At 44.0% G+C, this 22,389-nt stretch overlaps 1 protein-coding gene across 4 annotated transcripts in view; it reads left to right on the top strand.

Moving 5' to 3' along the window:
* The window catches only part of CACNA2D3 (calcium voltage-gated channel auxiliary subunit alpha2delta 3), a 781,459-nt gene that overhangs the window by 326,948 nt on the left and 432,122 nt on the right, over positions 1–22,389 (top strand). For all 4 annotated transcript variants that reach the window (XR_014796705.1, XR_014796706.1, XR_014796707.1 and 1 more), the window contains exons 6-8: positions 6,869–7,000; positions 16,390–16,450; positions 16,544–16,694. Coding sequence is in view for 1 of the 4 variants with exons in the window: in XM_084903113.1 (XP_084759239.1) it covers positions 6,869–7,000; positions 16,390–16,450; positions 16,544–16,694 (344 nt within the window). In the remaining 3 variants the exon portion in view is untranslated. The remainder of the gene's footprint in view (positions 1–6,868; positions 7,001–16,389; positions 16,451–16,543; positions 16,695–22,389) is intronic.

Raw genomic sequence — 22,389 nt, 5'->3', positions numbered from 1 at the left:
TGCATATCGCGTGGCACATTGTAAATATTCCAGAAATGACAATCTCTGATGCTATCATTATTGTCATCAATGTTTTCATTTCTATTATATACTTTTCTTCTTAAGACTGGGGGATGGTTTGTTCTGGGAGAATAAAGAGTGACCAAGAAGATTTATAGTATGTTGAGGGAGGAGGACTCTTTAAAGTTCACATATTTAAGGCAAAAAGCAAAAAAACAGAAGACTTTAGTCATTGATGTGACCTGAGAATGACCTCTGAAGCCTAGCACACTGAGAGTCCAGAGCACTCTCTAGACTTGCCAGGCTGGTAGGGGTGCCTGTTTACCATTCATTTTGCTTCTCAACTTCATCTAGAGAGGTTCAGCATTGGGCCATGAGTTCTCCTCATCCTTTCAGTACCAGGGCTGGCAGAAACTGGCTCCAGCTTTGTGAATTAAATGTGAAACCTGCATTTAATATCTAGCACATCACTGAGTTTAGAGGAATGGTAAATGTTTGGCAAATAAGCCTACTTTATAATTCAACACACATTAAGGGCTATTTTTCCAATACATATATAAGTACTTGATAATTAGTGTAGAACCTATTCATTATTTAATCTATGATCTATATAGAATGAATAGGAAAGATGTCATTTACTCACTGTAATGAAAGACAAGAAAACTATCCAGCCATTTTCCTCTTGAATCTGATCCAGCAAGCAGTGCTGAGGACAACTCCTGTGTGGCTCAAGCCCTCTACCTGGGCTGGATGCCAGTTCAAAATCAGGAGGCACACACTTTCAAAGACCTTAGAAAAGCCCAAGGTCCTTCCTTCCTCCAGCCTTGTTCAAGGCAGGAAATGCCTTTTTTAACAAAGGCCACACTTCAAACCCTAGTTGAACCTGAACTCTGTCCTTTCCCTTCAAGCAATGGTTCCTGGGTAATAGTAGTTCTATATTAGCCTATAATCTCTCCCATATACTCAGATTCTCTAGAAATGGACCCATCTTTTGCAGCAGAAAATGGCAAATTTAAATCAACCCAGTACTATTAATTCACTGGAGAGTAAATACTATTGAGGGAAAAGATGGAGTGGGTATCAATGACTTTGAGGTCTAGAGAGGAAACTCCATGAAGATCCTGATTGCTTGAAGGGGTGTCCTGGAAAGAGGAAGCAGGCCATGCTCACTGTAGAGTTCGGAAGAAAAGGGACTTGAATTGAAGACTGTGAGTAAAAATGTGAGGGACCTTGGCGCTAGTGGAGCACAGGTCAGGTCTCCTAGGAACGTATGCTTGGCAGAAAACCCATGCTCACTGTGGCCTGCCCGCCCTCCATCCCATCTTGCACCTCTCCCCTGACCCCAGAGACACGCTCTGATGTGCTGTTTCTCAAAACACCGGTTTCCTCCCAGCTCAGGGCTTTTGGAAGTGCTGCTCCCTCTGCCAAGAAAGCTCTTGTGGGCCTCCACATTTTGGGGCTGATGCCTACCTAGCATTCCAGTCTCTCCTCAAAGTGGTCATCTTTGACCATCCATTTCGAGTCACTCCCCTTCCTTCTTTCCATGCAAGTAGCTTACCATTCCTTTCTGTTGCCTTGGTGACACCCATTTCTACTGGGAATTCTCCTTATTTGTCCATTTTCTCCCCTTCTCAAACTGAAATGTCAGCTTCACCGTCTGTTGGCTTAGTGCTGAATGCCTGCTAGATGCTCAGTGTTCCTTGATAGATCAAATGAATGAAAGGTTCACGGACAGGGCCTTGCCCTGATAATTTGAGGAAGGGTGGATGAGATTAGGAGAACCCCACCTGGATAGTCTCAGAACCACTGAGCTGCCCCAGGGTTGGGGCTTATCATAGAATTGCATTAGACCAGTGCAGTACCCTTGGAGGGTTAAGAGGCCTCCCACTTTACATGCCATTGAGGGAAGGCCAGTTCTCTCTCCTTCTACAGATGAGGATGCAAGCTCAGGGAAGTTGTCAAGTGCAGAGCTGTTAGCTTACAAGTGTTCAGTGAAGACTCATACCCTGAACTCCAGCTCCAAAGCCTGAGTTCTAGACTGCTTCTCAGCTCTGTGAGGCTGCTGCCCAGGATCACCCTCTGTAGGGAGGGTGCTGCCTGGGGACACCCTCTGTAGCTAACAGGGACAAAAGTTGGGAGTTCTTCTTATCTATTCATTTACTAATGCACAGAGTAAATAACAGCCCCCCTTGGGAGCGTTTTGTATGTGCATGTCCATTGATTTGCTTGAACAAAGGGCTGACCATCTCTGGTAGGACTCAGGAGGATGGGACTGGTGACTGAAAGATGATGGCAGAGGGGCTATTCCTTCAAAGATAAAGACCTGAAATGGAAAGTTGTGTGACTGTGTGTAGGAGGGAGTGTGGAGAGAGAACGTTAGCCATGTGTAACATCAGGTGACCCCCCTGTACCAACTGCCAACCATGGGGGAGTGCAGTTATTTGGGGGGAAATAAAGGAAACTGTAAAGATGATTTTTAAAAATATATTTTTATTGATTTCAGGAAGGAAGGGAGAAATAGAAACATTAATGATGAGAGAGAATCATCGATTGGCTGCCCCCCGCATGACCTCCACTGGTGATCCAGCCCATAACTCAGACATGTGCCCTTGACCAGAAACGAACCTGGGATCCTTCAGTCCACAGGATGACACTCTATCCACTAAGCCAAACCAGCTAGGGCTGCAAAGGTGATTTTTGATGGGTTATATGGTACATTAGAAAGACAGATTAGAGATGTGTAAGATGCTTTTCAGATACCAATTGCAAATTGATCACAGAGGTGGTGTGGGACTTTCAATCTCTAAACATCTGCTAGTCATCTATTTTACTAAAAGCTGAACATCTTAAACATTTTTGACTGGCATCGGAAGGGATTTATCTCTCAGGAGATAGCAGAACCACTATTCCTGGACTTTGTATTGACCAACATGAATAATAAGTTGATGTGGAATGGGCAGGAACATTGGATAAAATGACTGTGTCATGTGGCATTTGCTATAATGAGCACAGAGGGCTGAACATTGACTGGAAAATATTTTAACCCAACGCTGTACATTACAGGTTAGACCCATTGGCACAAGTCAGGAAGCTCATAAAATTATAAAACAGACATAAAAATCTGAATTGTCCCCATAAAGAAGAAAAAGAAGAAGGCCTTTAAACATCCTTTGTAGGGTAAAAAGCCTGCATTTATTAAGCTGTATTTATAAAGGAATACACACAAACTATGGAATATGGGTGTATTTAGGATGAGTAAGAGAGTACCTGTACTGGGCTGAGCAGCGGCCTCCTGTATGTCCTGCCGATGTGAGCTATTTTGGAATTAGGATCTTTTCAGATGTAATTAAGTTAAAGATTGCGAGACGAGATCATCTTGAATTGAGGGTGGACCCTGAATCCAATGACTATTTTTTTCAAAGAAAGGAGAGGCAATTGGAAAAAGGCAAATAGAGGGGACAGGCCATTTAGAGATGGAGGCAGGAGTTGGAGTGCTGCATCCACAAGGCAGGAAGCATCAAGGGTAGCTGGGGGCACCAGGAGCTAGGAGAAAGGCATGGGACACACTCTTCCTCAGGATCCTGGGAGGATCCAATCCTGCCAACACCGTGACTTTGGCATTCTGGCCTCCAGAATAAATTTCTGTTTTGAACCACTTAGTACGTGGTGTTTTGTTACAGCAGCTACATGAAGCGAATATAGTATATTAAACCCCTAAGAAGATTAAGGGTGGAGGTGAAAGCTAAAGCTCAAATCAATCTTGGAAAATCCCAAATGAAGCAAAGGGGCTTTTAAACAAATTTTGAAACAAAACATATACACCTACCACTAAGGAAGCTTCTGTCATTTTTACAAGTGACCTTAAGAAAGCAAATCTGCTCAGCAAACACGGAGGGAACATCAGGCTGGGGAGTTGTCCACACCCCAGTGTAATGTCTACCTCCTCCTTAGTCAATGCTGAAAAGGCTGTGGTCCTGGGTACATGGGCTGCATGACCCTCTGGGCTCCTTCACTTCTGCTCTCTGGCAATGAGCTGGGAAAACGATTTTAACTGAAATATTTTTAAATCCCAAATACCTAGATGAATGCCCCACTTCATAATGCCATCATTTTCCTGTTTTCCTCTTCTACCTCTTAGGTTAGGGGTGTCGAACTCAGTCAGAGAAGGGGCCAAAATCTAAAATCCAGCCTAAATCGCGGGCCGAATGGATTACTGAACAGTCATAAACTGACAATGTCGTAAACTGACAGCGGAGTGCAGTGATGACAGCGCGGTGCGGGCCACATTGCAAGGCCTGGCGGGCTGGATTTGGCCCGCGGGCCTTGTGTTTGACACATGTGTCTTAGGTGATGGTAACAATGGACAGCAATTTAAGATTTTTTTCCTTCTATTAATTTGCTTGCTAAGAGAGCTTGTGAAATCAATTTTACAGGCCAGAGGAAGTGTTGAGATATTTGATGAAATAGGTGTGTGCAACAGTCTCCATTTTAACTAGATCATATCTTTTAGTATTTCTGCTTCTCCAGTTCACCTCGCCTTAGGAAAGTTGAGGCCCCCTTTTCTTGAGGAGGCATAATTTCATAGCAAGATCTGAGGTCCAAATGTAGTGGGCGAGGCCATCCTCAGACCACCACCATTTCTGAATGCACTCACTTCTACCCCGGGTGGTAACCTTAGGTTCCCAGAACCGCCTGGAGGCAGGGACTGACTCTTCCCACCCCCAAAGAAACCACTCCCAAGAAAAAAGAATCCTCTAACTGGAAACTGTTTGACTCCTTAACATGTTGAGACAGTTAGCTGGTGAATTGGAATTTTTGCTTCTAATTGTGAAAGGTTTTTATATGACACTAACATAATTGCGGCCATTGATGGAGGAGGCAAGAACCATAGATTTTTTCCCCCCCAGTGTCATTATTGTCTTTGCATTTTTGAGGATTAATTTAAGGGGCTTTTGTAGTAGAGAGTGAGTCAGAATAATTTTTGTCAAGCTTGGACAGGAACAATAAAGGGCTCTATTCTCCAGGATTGTAAAGATCAAGTCCTTCTTGAAATTACTTGCGGTAAAAGGTTGAAATGGTCATTTTCACTCTCCTCGCCTGTGATGTGGTTATTATTGTTCACATGAATTAGAATGAGAGTCAGAATCCCAATTGCCTATTGAGTCCTAGTAAGTGATCTGAAAAACTAAGGCAGCCAGACGTAAGACAATAAAACAGGACACCATGCATGCCCACCGGGTCAGGAACCATCGTGGGCGCTGCTGGGACCTCTCCAGATGAACATGTTGGGGGCAGCCAGCTGGCAGAGGGCAGACCATGTGGAGGAGGGTGAGGGGTATGGTATGGGGTACACTATAGTGAACAAGTCAGTGTACCTAATGTATATGAACATTTCCGACATGATTTATCTCATTGTCTTACCATGAGGTTGAGGACCAGAGTGACCCAGTCTCTCCTCATCCCCTCAGTTGTTTGTGAGGAAGAGCATTTGGAATAAGAATGCCATGATGGGATTGCTGTGGCTTGGAGTCCCACAGGAGCTCTGGGGAGGGTGTGGGACTCCAGGCCAGTGAATACCTCCATTGATGGCTTTGGGAATGCCGTTGGCCACTAGTCCTTTTCTGCCAATTATTTTAACCTTCCAAGCAGCCTTTGATGGCGGGCACTATTACCCCCATTTTACAAATAAGGAAAACACTGACCAGAGGTTTTGTCACTTCCTAGCGGGGTGCCTATAGGAGGAACCTAACCTTCCTTGCTCAGTTTCCACTTGTGTAGCCTGCAGGGTAGTGAGGTAGCCTGTCTTGGAGGACTGAGGTCGGGTGGTAGGTGATAAAATAGCACTGTGCCTGTCCCACAGGAAGGACTTAAAGGTCTCTCCTCCTCCTCTTCTCCCTATTTATTAATATGCTCATCCGATTGTTAGTATTACCCTCATCATACTGGGACTGGACAATTATTTCCCCAGTTAGAACAGAATATGCCTTATGTGGTATCATTTTGAAACAGGAGCTTCAGAGATTAAAAAAAAAACAAAAAGTGGACAGTCATGACAGCCTCGCTGCTCCACCCTACTTCCACCAATGTTCAAGAAATCTTGCCCATTCTCCCTCGGGGTCCTTGCCCTTAATTCTTATCTGCGGACAGAGGGCAAGTGATTACCTTTGGGCGGCCCAGGGTGAGGAAGAGGGATTTGCTCCTGGGTTAGCTGGTCAGAGAGCAGACAGCTGTCCGTAATCTGTGTTTTAATCACCCATCCAGCCACCCAGCCATCTCTGCACCACTCCGTTCACTTCTGGAGTTTCTGCCACGTGCTTCAGAGGAGTCCAGCAGAAGAGCGCAGTGAGGTGGTGCCTTCCCTCCCGCGCTCACGCTGCTGAACAAAAGAAATGGAGGGATTTACTTGCACAGTTCCAGTTTACTTAACTATTATTTTTTTAAAGCAAATTTCTAAGGCTGAGGTGCAGAGACTTTGAACGAGATTGTGTTGGCTGAGGTAACTGCAGTGAGAAAACACACACACAGGTTTTTCCTATTGTTAAGCTGAGTTCGGGCTCAGGCGAGGAAAGTGTAAACATGCTAAGAAGGTCTCTCTCTGCTCCCTGGAGAGCTGTGGGCTACAGGAGATTGAAAGTTAAAAATAAAGGGATGTGCCTTTCAGGTAAGGAGCCATCTGGAGGGCTCCCGGCCTGCTGGGAGGGCTCGGGCAGGATAGGGAAACCCTGACGAATGGAGTTTCCAGGGGCTGTGACTGTCTTCTTGGCTTTCTGCAGGGCGGCCTCATGCTGGTCACCACCAGCTATGCAATGCCAGCCTGGTTCTAGCTCACTTTGGTTTGTAATCTCTCTCTGTCTTTTTCTCTCCCCAGACCCAGCAATTGTCAATGGTGTTTATTGGTCTGAATCCCTAAACAAAGTTTTTGTGGATAACTTTGACCGTGACCCGTCTCTCATATGGCAGTACTTTGGAAGTGCAAAGGGCTTTTTCCGGCAGTATCCAGGTGAGTATCCTGCATGGAGGGTGATGGTTCGGACAAAGGGACATGGGATAGTTCCTTCAGGGTTCGCGGCTAAAACTGTTTCCCCTTCCTTTCGGAGACAATGAAATGTTCGAAAAAGCAAAACAGAGGAACAGACAAAACAAAACAGAAACTGACTCACAGATACAGAGAACAAACTGATGGTCGTCGGAGGGGAGGGAAGTGGGGGCATGGGAAAAATAAGTGAAGGGGATTAAAAGGAACAGAATTCCAGTTATAAAATGAATAAACCATGGGGATGTACTGTACAACAGGGACTACAGTCAGTAGTGGTGTAATAACTATCTGGTGACATTTGTTCATTACTTTGCCATGGTGATCATTTGAAAGGTATTTAAATGTCGAATCACTGTGTCACACACCTGAAACTAATATAATATTGCATGGCAACTCTATGCCAATTAAAAACCAATAAATCTATTATCAGGTGCAGGACAGGAATGGCATCTACACCCACTCGTACACAGGCACCAGGCATCTTTCACAGAGCTGCCCCAAGTGGGGAATGGTGGTGTGAGACATACCGTATTTAAACTTCTCCAAAAGGGTTTGCTTCTATTATTATTATTATTATCATTATTATCATTATTATTACTATTGTTATAATCGGGGAAAGGAACAAGTCATCATTGGAGGAGATGAGTTCTGACTGAAAGGAGTAGGAAATGGAAAATTTGAACTTGAGTTTTCCCCCTCCGGAGCCAACTGCCCTTAGAAGAAGGGGCCGAAATGGCCAAAGCGCCACGGATGTCGGGAACCTATCCTTAGGGGCCACCAGCAGCACCTCCCAATGAGGACGTTTGTCAGAGTCTGGCCATCTTGCCGCGAAGCAGGTGTTCATTTGGGAGCCTTCCCAGGCCTCTACTTTGCAATAGGAATTTAACTCTGGTTTGGTTTGAATTTTAATTAAAAAGGGAAGTTTTAATTTTGCTTACAAGTTGTGAAAACAGGACTCGAGGCTGCAATTGTGCCAGCAACACAGCTGTACAAATTAACAAGCTCAACCTAAAAGAAGGGGAAAAAACACCCTGCATAATCTTGGAGCAATTAAGTGGAGTCTTTTATGTTTTCATTAAGTAAGACTAGGCACCTGATGTCTTCCCGCTCTGAGGCACAGAGACTGCCAGCCTCCGGCCCGAGGAGCTGTTTGCCTTGCACACAGCATCTGTCCCCTGAGACCTGCCTGCCAAGGTCTGCTTTGCCAGATTATTCACCATTTCCCAAGAGCTGTGTTCAGCAGGGCATGCATGTTCCTCCTGCAGCTCACAGGAATTTAAACAATAAGTATCTTATTAAAGATAACACTATAATAAACAGCGGTCTGTTAAAGTTCCCGTATCACCCGGTTGCAGTCTGCTTTGAAACACGCCAACAGAGAGTAAATTTCACACAGATGTGGCTGAAATGAGAGCATGGTGGGTGGCTGATCCATTAAGAAAGCCACAAGGACAACTCTTCATCTTTCCATGTGGCATTTGGCTGAAGTGGAGAGGATAAGAAGACACCGGAGATCATTTGTTGTCTCCACCAGCAGGAAGCCCTCAAACTACGGTCATGAGGAAATTTGAAAATAAAGGTGTATAAATAATCATGGGCTGCCATAGCAAAATATTATAGATGGAAAGGTTGAAACAGAGACATTTATCCCTCATAGGTATGGAGGCTGGGAAGGCCAAGATCAAGGTACCAGCACACTCAATTCTCGGTGAGAGCCTCTTTCTGGCTTGCAGATGGCCACCTTCTCCCTGAGTCCTCCCATGGTAGAAGAGGTTTTGGTGTTTCCTACTCTTCCTAAAAGGCCACTAATCCCATCATGGGGCCCCACCCTCATAGCTTAATTTAAGCTATGTTGATGTAGACATAGGTCACGGTCCCCCAAAGGAATTTCATTGTCTGATAAATGTCACAAGGTCTCTCAGTGCTGAGTTCTGAACAGAGAGCACATAACATGACCTTTGGAAAAAGGATCCAGGGGCATTTTTTGCTAGGATGTTTTGCTTTTCAGGATGCAATTTTCCATGAGTAGAGCCCTATAATACAACAAACCAGTATCAGCATGCATGTTTTTAAACAGAAGGGATGTTTCTGTATTCTTACAAAAGTATATCTTGAGTTCTTGCTTTGTTTTGAGCTCTGTGGGAGACCCTGAGGATAAAATGGGGAACTGGACAGAAAAGGCCTATGCCCTTGTGCAGGTCCCTCTTGTTGGAACATGCATTCATCAGGGGTTTTGATTAAAAGGGACAGAAACCCAATTATAACTAGCTCCAGTAAGTGGCACATTTATTGGCTCTTGTAACTCAAAACCCAATGGTTGTGCAGTTTTGAGGTGTAGCCGGATTCCAGAAGTCAGTAATGCCTTTTGGATTTTGACTATTTGATTTCATTCTTCACCTCTGGCAGATGACCTCCTCTCAGTGGAGAACATGGTTGAGGACTTGCAAGGTCATTCTTCAGTTATGGTCCCAGGAAGAGACAGCATCTATCTCAGTAGCTTGGATGAAAGTCCAAAGATTAGCCTGGTCTGGGTCATGTGCACACAGGGAAGCCAGGGACACTGGACAGTGGGTAGGGCCAGTCAAGTGAAACCATGGGGACTGGGGAGGATACTGTGGCCTTGCCTGGAGAGGGCATTTAAATGAAGGAACAGTGACCACCATGGGGAGAGAGATGAACAGGTCATTGTGGTACAGTGTGTTTCATGCTAAGATAGGGGAAATAGAGAGTGCTGGGGGATCACAGAAAAGGAGCACCAATCCCATCTCCGGAGGGGGAAGGAAATTCTTTCTGGAAGGAGAATTTTAGTCAGCATTAGCCTAGCAGCACCTGTGATGATTTTGTCTACTTCTGCATGACTTCACATAGGCCTCTGCAAGTTCCCCTTGTGGGTATGGGCAGGTGGCAGCAGTTCTGTCGAGCTGTCTGAAAGCACTGTCTGTAACCACCCAGGTGCTCTGTATCTAGTGTCTAATGTGGTAGCCACTGAACACAGGTGGCTGCTGAGAACTTGAAATGTGCCTAGTGAGACTGAGGAGCTAAGATTTGAATTTTATACTTTTAATTAATTTAAGTGTAAAATGAAATAGTCACATGGGGCTAGTAGCTACTGTGTTGAACAGTATTAACACTGTAGAAAAAGACCTGTATAATCTGATGCCCAGTTTTCAAGGTACTACTGGCATTGCCTTTTAGTGTTATAGAAGGGTCTCACTGGCTAGGGAACTTCAGATAAGCTCTTCTAAACAACAACAACAACAACAACAACAACAACAACAACTAAACTGCTGTTAAAGGGCCTCTGGGGTCTACAGGATTGTTTCCTCAGGGCTCCTGAAGCTCTGTTTACTTCAGTTTCATCCCCGAGAGCCTTTGGGAGTGCTGTGAATGTAACACGCATGCTGATGATAGTGATGGTGGCCCCTGTTTGTTGAGCTCTCTGCTGCCTGCTCATACAAGCATCACTTGCTTTAAACTCACAGGATCTTCTGAGCTGAAGCTCCTGCAATGCCCATTGTGCAAATGAGAAAACAGAGGCCTAGAGATGAACTGACTGACCCATGACATACCAACAGAGTCAAATGGAGTTGGCAATGATGTTAATGCTTCAACCACCTCTTCTTTTTGTTGGCTCTCATGGTGGTTTTTACCCTATAGAATATGAACTCTGGCCTATAGTCCTGAGGCATCAGGTTTTTAATCCCTGACTCCTTTCCTGGGATACCTGCCTCAGGAGGACAGAGCCATTTGTTTAGTCCATCACTTGTCACCAGCACAAGAATATCACATTGTAGGTATTTGGCATGTATTTGTTAAATTTATATTTTAACACCAGTGGATCAAATATCTAATATCTGATCACCAGTGTGATCCAGCACATCTAATATCTCCCATCACACCGGTATTAGCAGCCTTCCTTCCCCAGGAACAATAGTGGTGCTCCTTCTCTAGGAAGCTGGTCACTGGCTTCTGTCTAAGGGACCCAGTGACCAAGGAGGGAATGGGCATAAATACAGTGTGGAGCCATGACCCACTTTTGCCTCACCTCCCATCCCCCATTGCTTCCTCTTCTCCAAGTCCTGCTAAGCCTCTGTCTTTTCTATCCCAATAATGACCAAGTCCAGGACACTGGCTGCCCCCTTCTGTTGGTAGTTTACCTCATGATGCCTCATGACCATCATGTTATAGTTAAAAGGGTTCTCCAGGCTCATCACCTCTGGAGATAGAGTCATACCTGCACAGTGAATATTCTGAGAGCCTTGTCAGTTCATGCTTTTACAGTTCTGTGTGTGCCCCAGTTTCTACCTGGGTGGGGCCTCCAGTGCTGATCCATCCTTCATGTTCTGGCCAATTCTTCCCTTTATCCACAATGATATGGCTAACTGACAATCATTTATGGCTGTCCTTAAATATATATGTAGGGAGAAAACTATCTGTCATAGACAGATAAGTAGCTAATTGAACACAGAAAACAATTAAGTGTATGCATGATGATAAGATCAGTTCCTTCCCCAGTGTCAGACTCTCCCCATCTCAGAGCCTCATCTCAAGAGCTTATTCCAGGAGACTATATGATCACAAAGGGAACTGATTTTCTTGTTTTTGTCATGATTTTTTTATGAGCTTTTTAAAAGTCTCTGTTCATTGTATGCAGGTATGCATAACCCATGGACTTAGAGAATATGGTGGTGAAGACCTGAGGTGGAAGGTGGGGGGGCGGGCTAAAAGAGGTCATTGCTCAATGTGGATGGGAGGGGGAGATACATGTAATACTTTCAACTATAATTTTTTTGGGCCACACAAAGGTGAAAGTTGTTTCACAGTACAGCTTCAAGGACGGGGACAGATGGCTAACTAAGGAGCTCTCTACAAGTTTGGATAACTAAAGAGCACTCTGCAAGCTGTTGGCTAGTAAGAATAGGTTAAAAAGAGAAAGATAACTATCACAATGATCTCACTCATTTATGGAATATAATGAACAACATAAACTGATGAACAAAAACAGACCCAGAGATAAAGGAGCATCGAGCAGACCATCAGACATCTGAGGGAAGGTAGGGGAGGGTGGGGGTAAGAGGGAGAGATCAACCAAAGGACTTACATGCATACATATAAGCCCAACCAATGGACACAGACAACAGGAGCATGAGAGCATGAGTGGGGGGGAGATGGAGGGATAATGGAGAATAAGGACACATATGTAATGCCTTAATCAATGAAGAAATTAAAAAAAGAGTAGGTTCCCTGCACAGCATTACTTTGTGTTTATTCTCTTGCCCATCTTCCTCACCAAGGGTTAGCAGTAGGTGAAGTGTGGTTGATACTGGAGGATTGTCTTAGAAGACAATCCAAATTCGATTACAACTCAATCATGTTAAGCTAGCATTGCATTGTAGACCAGCTATTTTAGATCTAAAGTTATTTTGGGAGGTATTTATTTAAACTCAAGATTTGGGGCTGAGTAAAAAATATTGAGGAAGCAATTGGGCAGAACTTAACCAGTTAGGGATAAACCAACATCTGCTACCTCTTGATTTTCCTTCCTTTCTTTCTTCATCTTTCTGGACTTTTATTCTCAGAGAGGGAAGAGAAATCCCAGGTTGCAATGTGCTAGTGTTTGTCAGGTGGTGGGTTGTGGAGATGACTTAGCGGCTCCAGGGAAGTTTTGGGGAAAGGATTTGGCACTCAGGAGAGAAGAAAAGCAATGGCCAAAGATACCCTTTGTTGAGGAAGAGGGCCGAAATAAATCGACAGGCCAAAAAGATAATTGGAGTTTTGCTGTGCTCTTTGTTGTAGTTCTTAGTGCTCTTGGACTGTCTTAAACCTTCTGTCACATGAAATTATATTTGCAGCATGTGGCTCGGCTTTCAGATGATGCTGGATGAGGCTATGCTATTCATTTGCATGCGCTGAAGGAGTACATGAAGTCATATGTTGTTTTAGATGAAATTAATTTCACTCTAATATTTGCTTTAATGACTCCTGAGGACCAACTATGGAGTATAAGAATGTTGTACAATATTTTCAATTCAGTCAGACTTGAGCATTGGAGTCTGCAGTAGAGATTCTGACATTCTTTTGAGTCTCACCTCAGGGATGTGCTGAATGTTCTGGAGACTGTCCTCTGAAAGCTGAGGAAGGCAGCTTGGCAATCACTGGTGCTGCCAATGAAGCCAAGAGGCCCAGGGAGAAGCAGCTAAGTCTGCTGAACTTCATCCTTCCTCCTGTCCGGGGATTCATGCCCTACCGGCCTGGGTGGGTCCCCAAAGGCATGTAGCACTCCCAGAAGTTATGTGGCTCCTGGGGGTAGTTCTTGATTAACAGACAATTTCCTGCATCACAAAATTCCCTGCATGTTAAATGAGCCAACTATTCTTATGTCTGGGATTTGAAGTTTACTTGAATATTTAAAAAAATACCTACCTGTGCAAAAACATATATACTAAAAAGTTGATATGTCCTTGGGGAGATGGTACCATCTGGAATAGAATTTCCTGAAGTTTCTCTCCTAAAATATTTTGTTGTGAGACTGTTTTGGGGAGAAAGGGCTCAGTGGTCAAATTAGTTTGGTGAATGCTGCCCCTGCTGTTCCAGTCCTGGGGATTGAAGATGTGCGGAAGCAGGTTAAAGGTCCTCAGATGTCCCTCCGTGGCATGGGAACCAGGTTTATTTTTCTCCACTTAACTCATGCTAACGTCCTGGAGAACTTCTCATGGGACACCCTATGAAAACGCTGGACATCAAGTTCTCGTCCTAACTAAAAATCTCAGGGAAAGCTATTAAATTCTGAGAACCTTGGATTCCCTGCTGTGAAATGAAGGTTTTGATCCAAAGGTCAGTTTTGAGTAAGTTGATCCCTCAAAGTGCATCCAGTCTGGACTTGCAGACCAGGTTGACTTCACCTGCATCCTCACTCAGTGGGCACTGATGTCCTGACTCGGAGAGCCTGGGCCTCAGGTTCCTCCTGCTGCCAGGCTTTTTCCTCTGTGTAAATGTCTGTGCATTGGGCATGGCCACACCAGCATTTCTTCAGGTCCTTGAACTTGATGTGCTCCTCTCAGCCTCAGTACCTTTTGCAAATTCTTCTTCACCCTGTGGCCACTCCTCCCTTACGTTTTATGAGTCTAACCGACTAGTGGATTTAATAGTGTCTTTACCACAATTGTATGCCCAATTGGAGCCCAGGATATAACCTTACTTGAAAGTAGGGTCTCTTGAATATAATTAGATAAGTTGGGATTAGATCATACTGCATTTGGGTGGGGCCTACATCCAAGGTGACTGGTGTTCTTATAAGAGAAGTAGACACAGGGACACAGGGGGAGTCAGCCATGGGAAGATGAAAAAAAGATGCAGCTCTAAGTTAGGGGACACCAAGGACGGCTGAGGCCACCAGAAGGTGAGGGGCAAGGAAGAACTCTTCCCTAGAGCCTTCAAAGGGGGCACTTCTGTCTTCCATCTCTGCGAGAGCATACACTTCTGTCAAGCTGCCCAGTTGGTAGGCCTTTGTTACAACAGTCCTCATGTGCCATCATTCTGTTCTCAGCTTGAAGAGCCTTCATCTTCAGGATTAGAGCCAACCTTTACACACTAACTTAGCCTCAGGCATAGAGCCACCATTATTCATTAACACAGCCTCAGGTTCTTCCTGTTAGAGCCACCTTTATACACTCACATAGCCTCAGGTACTGTCCTTCCTGAGATCTCTGGTTCTTGTGATTTCTAGGGTCTGTTTTTCTGCTAGATGTGAGGCTTCCTGAGGGCAGGAGGGGCTGGGCCCATCTTTCTTAGTCACTGCTGTCTGCCCTTCACTCATCAGAGTGACTGGGAGGAGTGACAGTCCCACTTGCAGAGAAATGATCTCAGTCCAAAGGAGAGCATTCAGTGGCATCAATTCCCATCCCCCAGGCCCAGGCCTAAATGCTGGGCAGGAGGAGAGAATGGACCATGTTCTCATTCTGGTAGAGCCCCGTGATGGGCAGGGTGGATGGCAGACATGCTTGCCATCGAAGAACACCACACACAATTCAACTCCAGAAACACCCACTGACCGCCTACCATGAGTCAACACATTGAAAGATAAATTCTCTTTATATTGGACTCAGACCAATGCTGTGTGGAGCATTACCTCGCCTCACCAAGGATGTAATTGCTTATGTGTCAAGACTGTATGAATCTAGCTACACTTGGCTCTGTACAGAGCTGTGTGTCAGATGTTTTTAAAACAAATTGCATTCCTGTCCTTTAGTGTACAATAGCATGCCAGCTTTATTTTATCTTCATTACCTAATGGCCTTCCATTGGCAGTGGCTTCTCATACTTTTTTCTGATTTCTTACAGGGAACTCATTAAGTTTGGCACATTTGCAGATGGGAAATGTAGGTACAAAGAAGACAGAACAAAATGACTCATTGGAATACAAACTGCCATCTCAGAGTTATCTGTGTAATAACATGGGGGCGTTATCTTAAGCTCATGCCTGTGAGCCTGGTGTGGTCCGGAAGGCTGACCATTATTAATTGGAAAGGAGGCTCTCAATGCTACAATCTGAGTCACGATGTTCTCATAGAATATAGTTTTTGTAACGTTCTTAACTCCAAAGTCTATGTTTCAAATCCTCCATCTCTGAGCACCACTGAGAGTTGAAAACAATGATATTGTATCTTATTTTTAGGCAGCAAAACCCCTTAAAAAAAGTTTTATTCTTAAAAACTAAGTTGTAAACAGAGAATGTCAGCTGCCTGCAAACCATGAAACGAAAGGTGCTGGATCCCATTTTACACCTGAGAAAAGCTCTCCAGGTCTCCACGCTTGAAATTCACACTCCATTGTACAGCACAATTAGGGCCATTTCATTTCATTTGAAGGCCAGGCCACAATTCCTGATTTTAAAAATAGGAGTCAGGAAAGAACAGGCCTGTGTATATTCTGAGATAGAAACCTATCAAACGCTTGCTACCTCTCATGGTATAGACATAACTTACCCAGGTCCAAGGATGCACCCACCTCTGCTCAGAGACCTGTGAATGAGTCCCTAGGTCCAGCAATCTGAGGGACAGGGAGAAACAACGTTGGCTAAATTCATCATTAGCCTTGAAGGGGCTGCAGCCCCATCCTTCCTCAATGGACAGCGCTTTACTCAAGGCGTCACCACCTCCATCAGACCTTGGTGGGAGTGCACTCAGGCTGCTTGCTCCCAGAGCGGGTGATGGAGCACGTGACGAGCTCCAGGGTTGGTCTTCGCCTGTGATTTGTCACCCTGTCCACTCAGTCAGCAAAGCAGAGCGGCCTTGAAGTGCTATGAATAAATATTTGAAGTTGCTGGGTTTCTTATAACTCCATTTTTCTTCTAGGGATTAAATGGGAACCAGATGAGAATGGAGTCATTGCCTTTGACTGCAGGAACCGAAAATGGTAGGAAATGGCCAGACCTCTCAGTTAGCTTTTCAAAGGAAAACTTGCAGAGAGGGTCAAGATTCAGTGTCCCTGTCTGTCCCCCTGGCCCAGGTACATCCAGGCAGCGACTTCTCCGAAGGACGTGGTCATCCTAGTGGACGTCAGCGGCAGCATGAAGGGGCTCCGCCTGACCATCGCCAAGCAGACGGTCTCGTCGATTCTGGACACGCTGGGGGACGATGACTTCTTCAACATCATTGCTGTGAGTGCGGCTGCTTGTGCTTTATGTGCCCTTCTGGTCCCTTTGATCTTTTAGTAGCAAGGCTGCACAGCCTATTGCTTTCGTGTGTGGAGCGTTCTATGCCCAGGATGAGGACTGGTTAGTCCCCTGTGACTCAGTGACAGGTGGGGGTGGAGGGGCTCGGGGAGACTGGGATGCTGGTGAGCAGTTTCTCTCCTAACCACACAGACAGCGGCTGCCATCAGGAAGGGCAGCACCAGGTTTGGTTTTCCTGGGTTGCCAGCCTCTGCAGAATTAGACCTGGCAAGGTTTTCCTTAAACTGCTAGATTTTCTCCTGTGGAAATTTACTTTAAACTGGATTCAGCGATAGTGATAACAATCGTGATTATAAAATGAGGAAAAAGTAAAGAGCCATCGTAGACTCACTCACAGAACACTGTATCTCATCTTCAGAAACCAAAGTGGCATGTATTAAGTGCCTACCATGTGCCATTTACTCTTCATATTTGCATTCTTTTTATTGCTCAAAGCAACTTTAGGTGGTCTGGGTGGATTGGGCATTTTCTCAGACAAAGCTGCTGGGATTGAGAGGGTGTCAGTAAGGGAGCTGAGGGCACAGCTCTGGGAAGTGGGAGATGCAGGGCCAATCCCTCTGGTAAGAACCGATTCAGCTGCACATCTCCATCTCCAGGTGCTTCCTCTGCTCCCCAGTTCTCTGGTGTGATTCTCGTCAGGTCCCTTATGACCCTGTCACTCTTCCCAAAGAGGATAGCCACAGTGAGCCTGGTCCTTCTCCTGGAGAGCTTAACCTGGTGCTCCTGTGTGTGGCCACCTGGGCTGTGCCTCATCACCTCTATCTGGGACATGGAGGCAGGCAGGGAGGCAGCATGGTGAGGGAGGAGGACAGAGCTTGAGCTTTGGAGTTGGGACTTAGTTTTGAATCGGTTCTGCCACCTACAGTTGTGCATGTGGGGGCAAACCGCCCGCCAGCTGTGAAGCTGATAGAATCACATGGCCCACAGGGTGCTCCTGGATTCCAAGGCCAGTGGAAGGGTGCTATTTGAAGAGCGGTATCATGCTGTGGGAACGCTGTTGCTGTTGTCTGCTGGGCTCCCCTGAGCCCCAGAGCAGATGCGTCACCAAGGGGCCCTACTCTGGCAGCCTTCTGCGTGACACCCGCTTTGATTTGCTGGGCAGAGGGCATGGTGTTTAAGTGGCCTTGGGCTTGTAAAGAGGATTGCTTGACTGTGTGTGCTTGTGATGAGACTCTGAGCAATAGACACAACCACAGGGCCTCATGACTTAGAGCTCAGATTTTACAAAGCACCGAAGAAGAAAGGAAAAAGAAAGAGGATCATAGATTCTATGAAAGTAGGGGTTAGTCTTGTTCAATTCATTAAACTGTCATTGTTGCCTAGAACAGTGCCTGGCAAATAGCAGGAGTTTAAGTGTTTATGGAATGAGTAATACTAGCAGCTGCCTTCCACAGAGCGCCCACTGTGTGCAAGCCCCTGCCAAGTGTCCTATGTGGACTACCTCATTGGATCCTCTCCCAGCTGTGCGCTAGGTGGCATAGAGACAAAGGCACCAAGAGATAGAAGGAACTGGCATAAGATCACGTAGCCAGAGAGTGGAGCACAGTGAGGACTCAGAAATAGTCTGGCTTTACCTCCCACCTCCTGAGCAGAAGAGAAGAGGATGGAGTTGAGGGTTCAGCCACATTCCTGTGGAACTCCATGGCCAGGGGCTGGGATTTTCCCCAGGAGACTTTCAGATGGTAGTTGTCTGGCTACCAGTCATTGAGAATATGCAAATGAAGCCTGATCCCCACACATCCTAAAGCATTTACAGATAAGAAGCAGTTAATTTGGGACTATCTTTCTTATTAATCTTTAATTACTCATTATAGAAGTATCAGAAATTTGCATAATAAGAAGAGCTAACTAATTACATCCTGAATTCTTATCAGTCAGAATTTATTGTTCTGTTAACAAAACCAATCTATTGAAATAATCTCTGTAAATTCATTAAGATATACACAGTGTCAACACAATAATGAAGAGAGGGTGATTAAGATAATTAAAAGTAGACATGCCAGTTATTATAGAACACTTAAAAACAATTATTTTTTTACCCCAAATTGTCCCTTTATGTAAAGAAATCTATTAGAAATCCCATTAATCCTCTCTACACATTTCTTTGTTAGTTTTCAACATAAATGATCAGAATTAGGACTATATATATATATATATATATTTGTATATATATATATATATATAAATAATTATACAATTAATTATATATAATTAATATATATAACTTTATATATATTGATTATATAATGACATATATAATTATATATATATAATTAAATAAATAATTATATATATAATTATTTCAATAACTAGAAAGATACTCTGAACATTTTTATATGAAGTCTCTACAGTAAAATCATGAACTTTGCTTCCCTAAAAGATAAAGGAATGGACCAAATATGTTAATGGATTTATATCAAAAGCCTGAAATCACAAAATGAATCACTACTTAACAATAACCTTTCCACATTGATTTATTTTAAATATAGACAATATGTGTAAATTTTTTAAACAATTCAGAAACATTCCCATTCCCTTTTCATTTGGCACCTATTCTTTCAAATTTTTCTGCAGCCCTAACTGGTTTGGCTCGTGTACAGAGCATCAGACTGCGGACTGAAAGGTCCCAGGTTTGATTCCCGTCAAGGGCATATATCTTGGTTGTGGGCACATCCACAGTAGGAGGTGTGCAGGAGGCAGCTGATTGATGTTTCTCTCTCATCAATGTCACTAACTCCCTATCTCTCTTCCTTCCTCTCTGTAAAAAAATCAAATATATTTAAAAAATTTTTCTGCATACATGAACATCCATACATAACTTTTCTACAAAAATTAAATCACATTTTTCAGAATATTCAGCAACTTGCCTTTATAACTCATATTATAATCATCTGTATTTGCAAAGCAGGGCACCTGTAATTGACATTAACTTTTTAATACATCCCCTTTGCTGGGCATATGCTGTTACTGATCTCTTTTCTACAGTGAATGGACTCCTGCATGTGTTTTTGCAGGGTTGGTTGTGCTTCTATTAAGTAAAATCTAGATGTGAAATTGCTATACCAAAGGACATGCCCAAAGTTAGGTATTACTGGAATACATTAAATAGGGTGTAATATTTACACACTTAGAAACTGTATTAGTTAGCTCCAGCTTTCATAACAAAATAGGACTGAGTGGCTTGAGCAACAGAAATTTACTCACAGTTCAAAAGGCTAGGAAGTCCAAGATCAAGGTCCAGCAGGATTGGTTTCCGGTGAGCATCACCTTTCTGGTTTGTAGACAGCCACCTTCTCTCTGTGTACTGACATTCCTTTTTCTCTGTATGTGCTCTGGGAGGAAGAGAGCATGGAGAGAGAGAGAGTGCTCTCATGTAAGGGCATGATTCCTTCATGAAGGACTACCCCCATGACTTCATCTAACTGTTACTCCCCAAAGGCCCCATCTCCAAGGCCAGCACATCAGGGTTAGGGCTTCAACATATGAATTTAAGGGGTAGGGGGAAGACACAAACATTCAGTTGGTAATACCAACATTTCCAGGGTTTTTAATATTTGATTGGTACTAATCGGAAACCTTTATTTTCATTCTCTTGAACTGTCTCTCCCAACCCTAAGCGTATTTTACCAATTTGGCCTTGCCAAATTGTGGCGGTGGATTGCTTTGTTGCCTTTTGTCATGTTATCTCCATCACCTTCTCCTGTTTACATTGTAGCACGATTGCTGCAGTAATATGGTGCAAGCTTTTCTTCCATCTATCTCTAAAACATTCACTTACCTCTATCTAGACGGGACCCCCACTGTGGGCTCTTGTACAGGCAAGGGGGTGAATGTTTGAAACTCCACCGAGAATTCCAGAACGCCCTGCCAATCTGTCTGAGTCCCTTGTTCTGCGGGCTGGATTTCATTTACGGGAGAGGACATTATCATTTCACCCTTCATTGCACTGGCAGCTCTCTCTCGCTTGCCGGGTAGATGTTTGAGGAGGAATGTCAGTGTTTTAGAGAGGACGTACAGAAAACAGTCTTTATGTTCAGTGTCATAAGCCCTCATGCATTGTGGGCATTTGTTTGTACAAACCTAACTCATCCTCATGCTTTGATTGGGGGGGACAGGAGGAGTGAGGTTGAAAGGGTAGAAACGGCTTTCCTTGGCCATTCCAGGCATCTTTGCATGTTTGCATTAAATCCATTGCTAAGTGCATCTTCTGTATTAGATGGAAAAGCTTTCAGTCCAGGTCTTGCCAGAGAATACACATGAAAAGATGACGTTTAAAATGGTTTTAGCTTTCATGGGCAGGGTATTACAGAATCTACCTAAGACTGATGAACTAAATGATTGAATTATAAAAGGACAGCTGAAATGTGAGAGTGATTTTGTGCATTCCAAGCTAAAATGTAAGGTCCAGCCACTGGTGCATGAAGAGATGTTTCCGACAAGAGAAAAGGCATCTTTTTCTGATTCACTTTGAAGTCGCACTCCAAGCCATGCATTAAATGAACAATATTATCATAGAAATGAGGGTGATAATTCACTTTTGTCCAACGCTAAAATTTGAAAAATGATTTTACAGGATTCTAAAGCCATGCATTAAGTGAATACAGCATTAACCGGCTGATATTGTTAAATCAGCTTAAATGCCTCTTACAGCCCGTGTTTATGAGAAGCACATCGTTTGTTAGTTCACCCCAGAACTTTCTGTGCCCTGGTTTTAATCTGCAAGATTTTCTTTCAAACCCTCTTTCCAGTGCTTTGCCTGCTGTGGATTTGCTTTTTAAAGTAATCGATTCCGTATTAAAAGTATGAGGATGGTATTTTCTTTCAGTGCTCATTTGTTCTATTCTACTAATTATGTCCAGGCGTGTTTCAAATTATACAAGAAGCTTTTGTAATGCAAAAGCTCCCTGGGATTCCTTGTGTTGGTGAAAATACTGTGGGCTCATCTGCTTCTTTACATAAGCCCTACACATTTCCATTCTGAAGGTTATTTAATCAAAAGTGCACCAATAAAACCATACAAATATTTAATGACATTCCAGCAATTCCACATCGGTTTTCTTGTATCTTATGAGCATGCCAGCATTTTAATTCTGTGGGTTATTTTGTGGAATTTGGGATTCTCCAAAATGTCCCCACATACTTTGTTTACTTGTTTATTTATCTGTGATTTTTTTTTAAGGTAGAGATTCTCCTTTCTTTTTCTTTTCTTGTCTCAATGTTAACTATTTTTTTCATAGGCTTTGTTCTTCTTTTCTGTCAGTAAACTTCTCTACAACTTTGCCTCTTGTTTCTTTGTTCTGATTATTTATTCATTCTACAAATACTGTTGAGTGCTAACAGTTAAGCAGTGGGCATCGATGTAATGTGGGAGCCACCAGGGCAGGTGCTCCCAGTAGCATGGTCAGTGCAGTCTTGAGAGGGGCAGCAAGGGAGGCCGGGAGGGCAGAGCTGGGGCATGCAACCAGCTGCGGACTCAGTGATGGCTTCTTGGCCGAAGTGATGACTAAGTGAACAGGAGTTGGACATTAGCCAGACATATGCAATGAGGCAGGGCAGGAGGAAGGAGTATTGAGAAGAAAAGTACTGTCTGCATGTTATAGAAACTCCTCTTCCATCCCAG

Source organism: Pipistrellus hanaki (assembly GCF_964339955.1).
Source record: "Pipistrellus hanaki genome assembly, chromosome: 13".
NCBI lineage: Eukaryota > Metazoa > Chordata > Mammalia > Chiroptera > Vespertilionidae > Pipistrellus > Pipistrellus hanaki.
The sequence above is the reverse complement of the archived record's forward strand: the minus strand, read 5'-3'. Positions and strand labels throughout refer to the sequence as shown.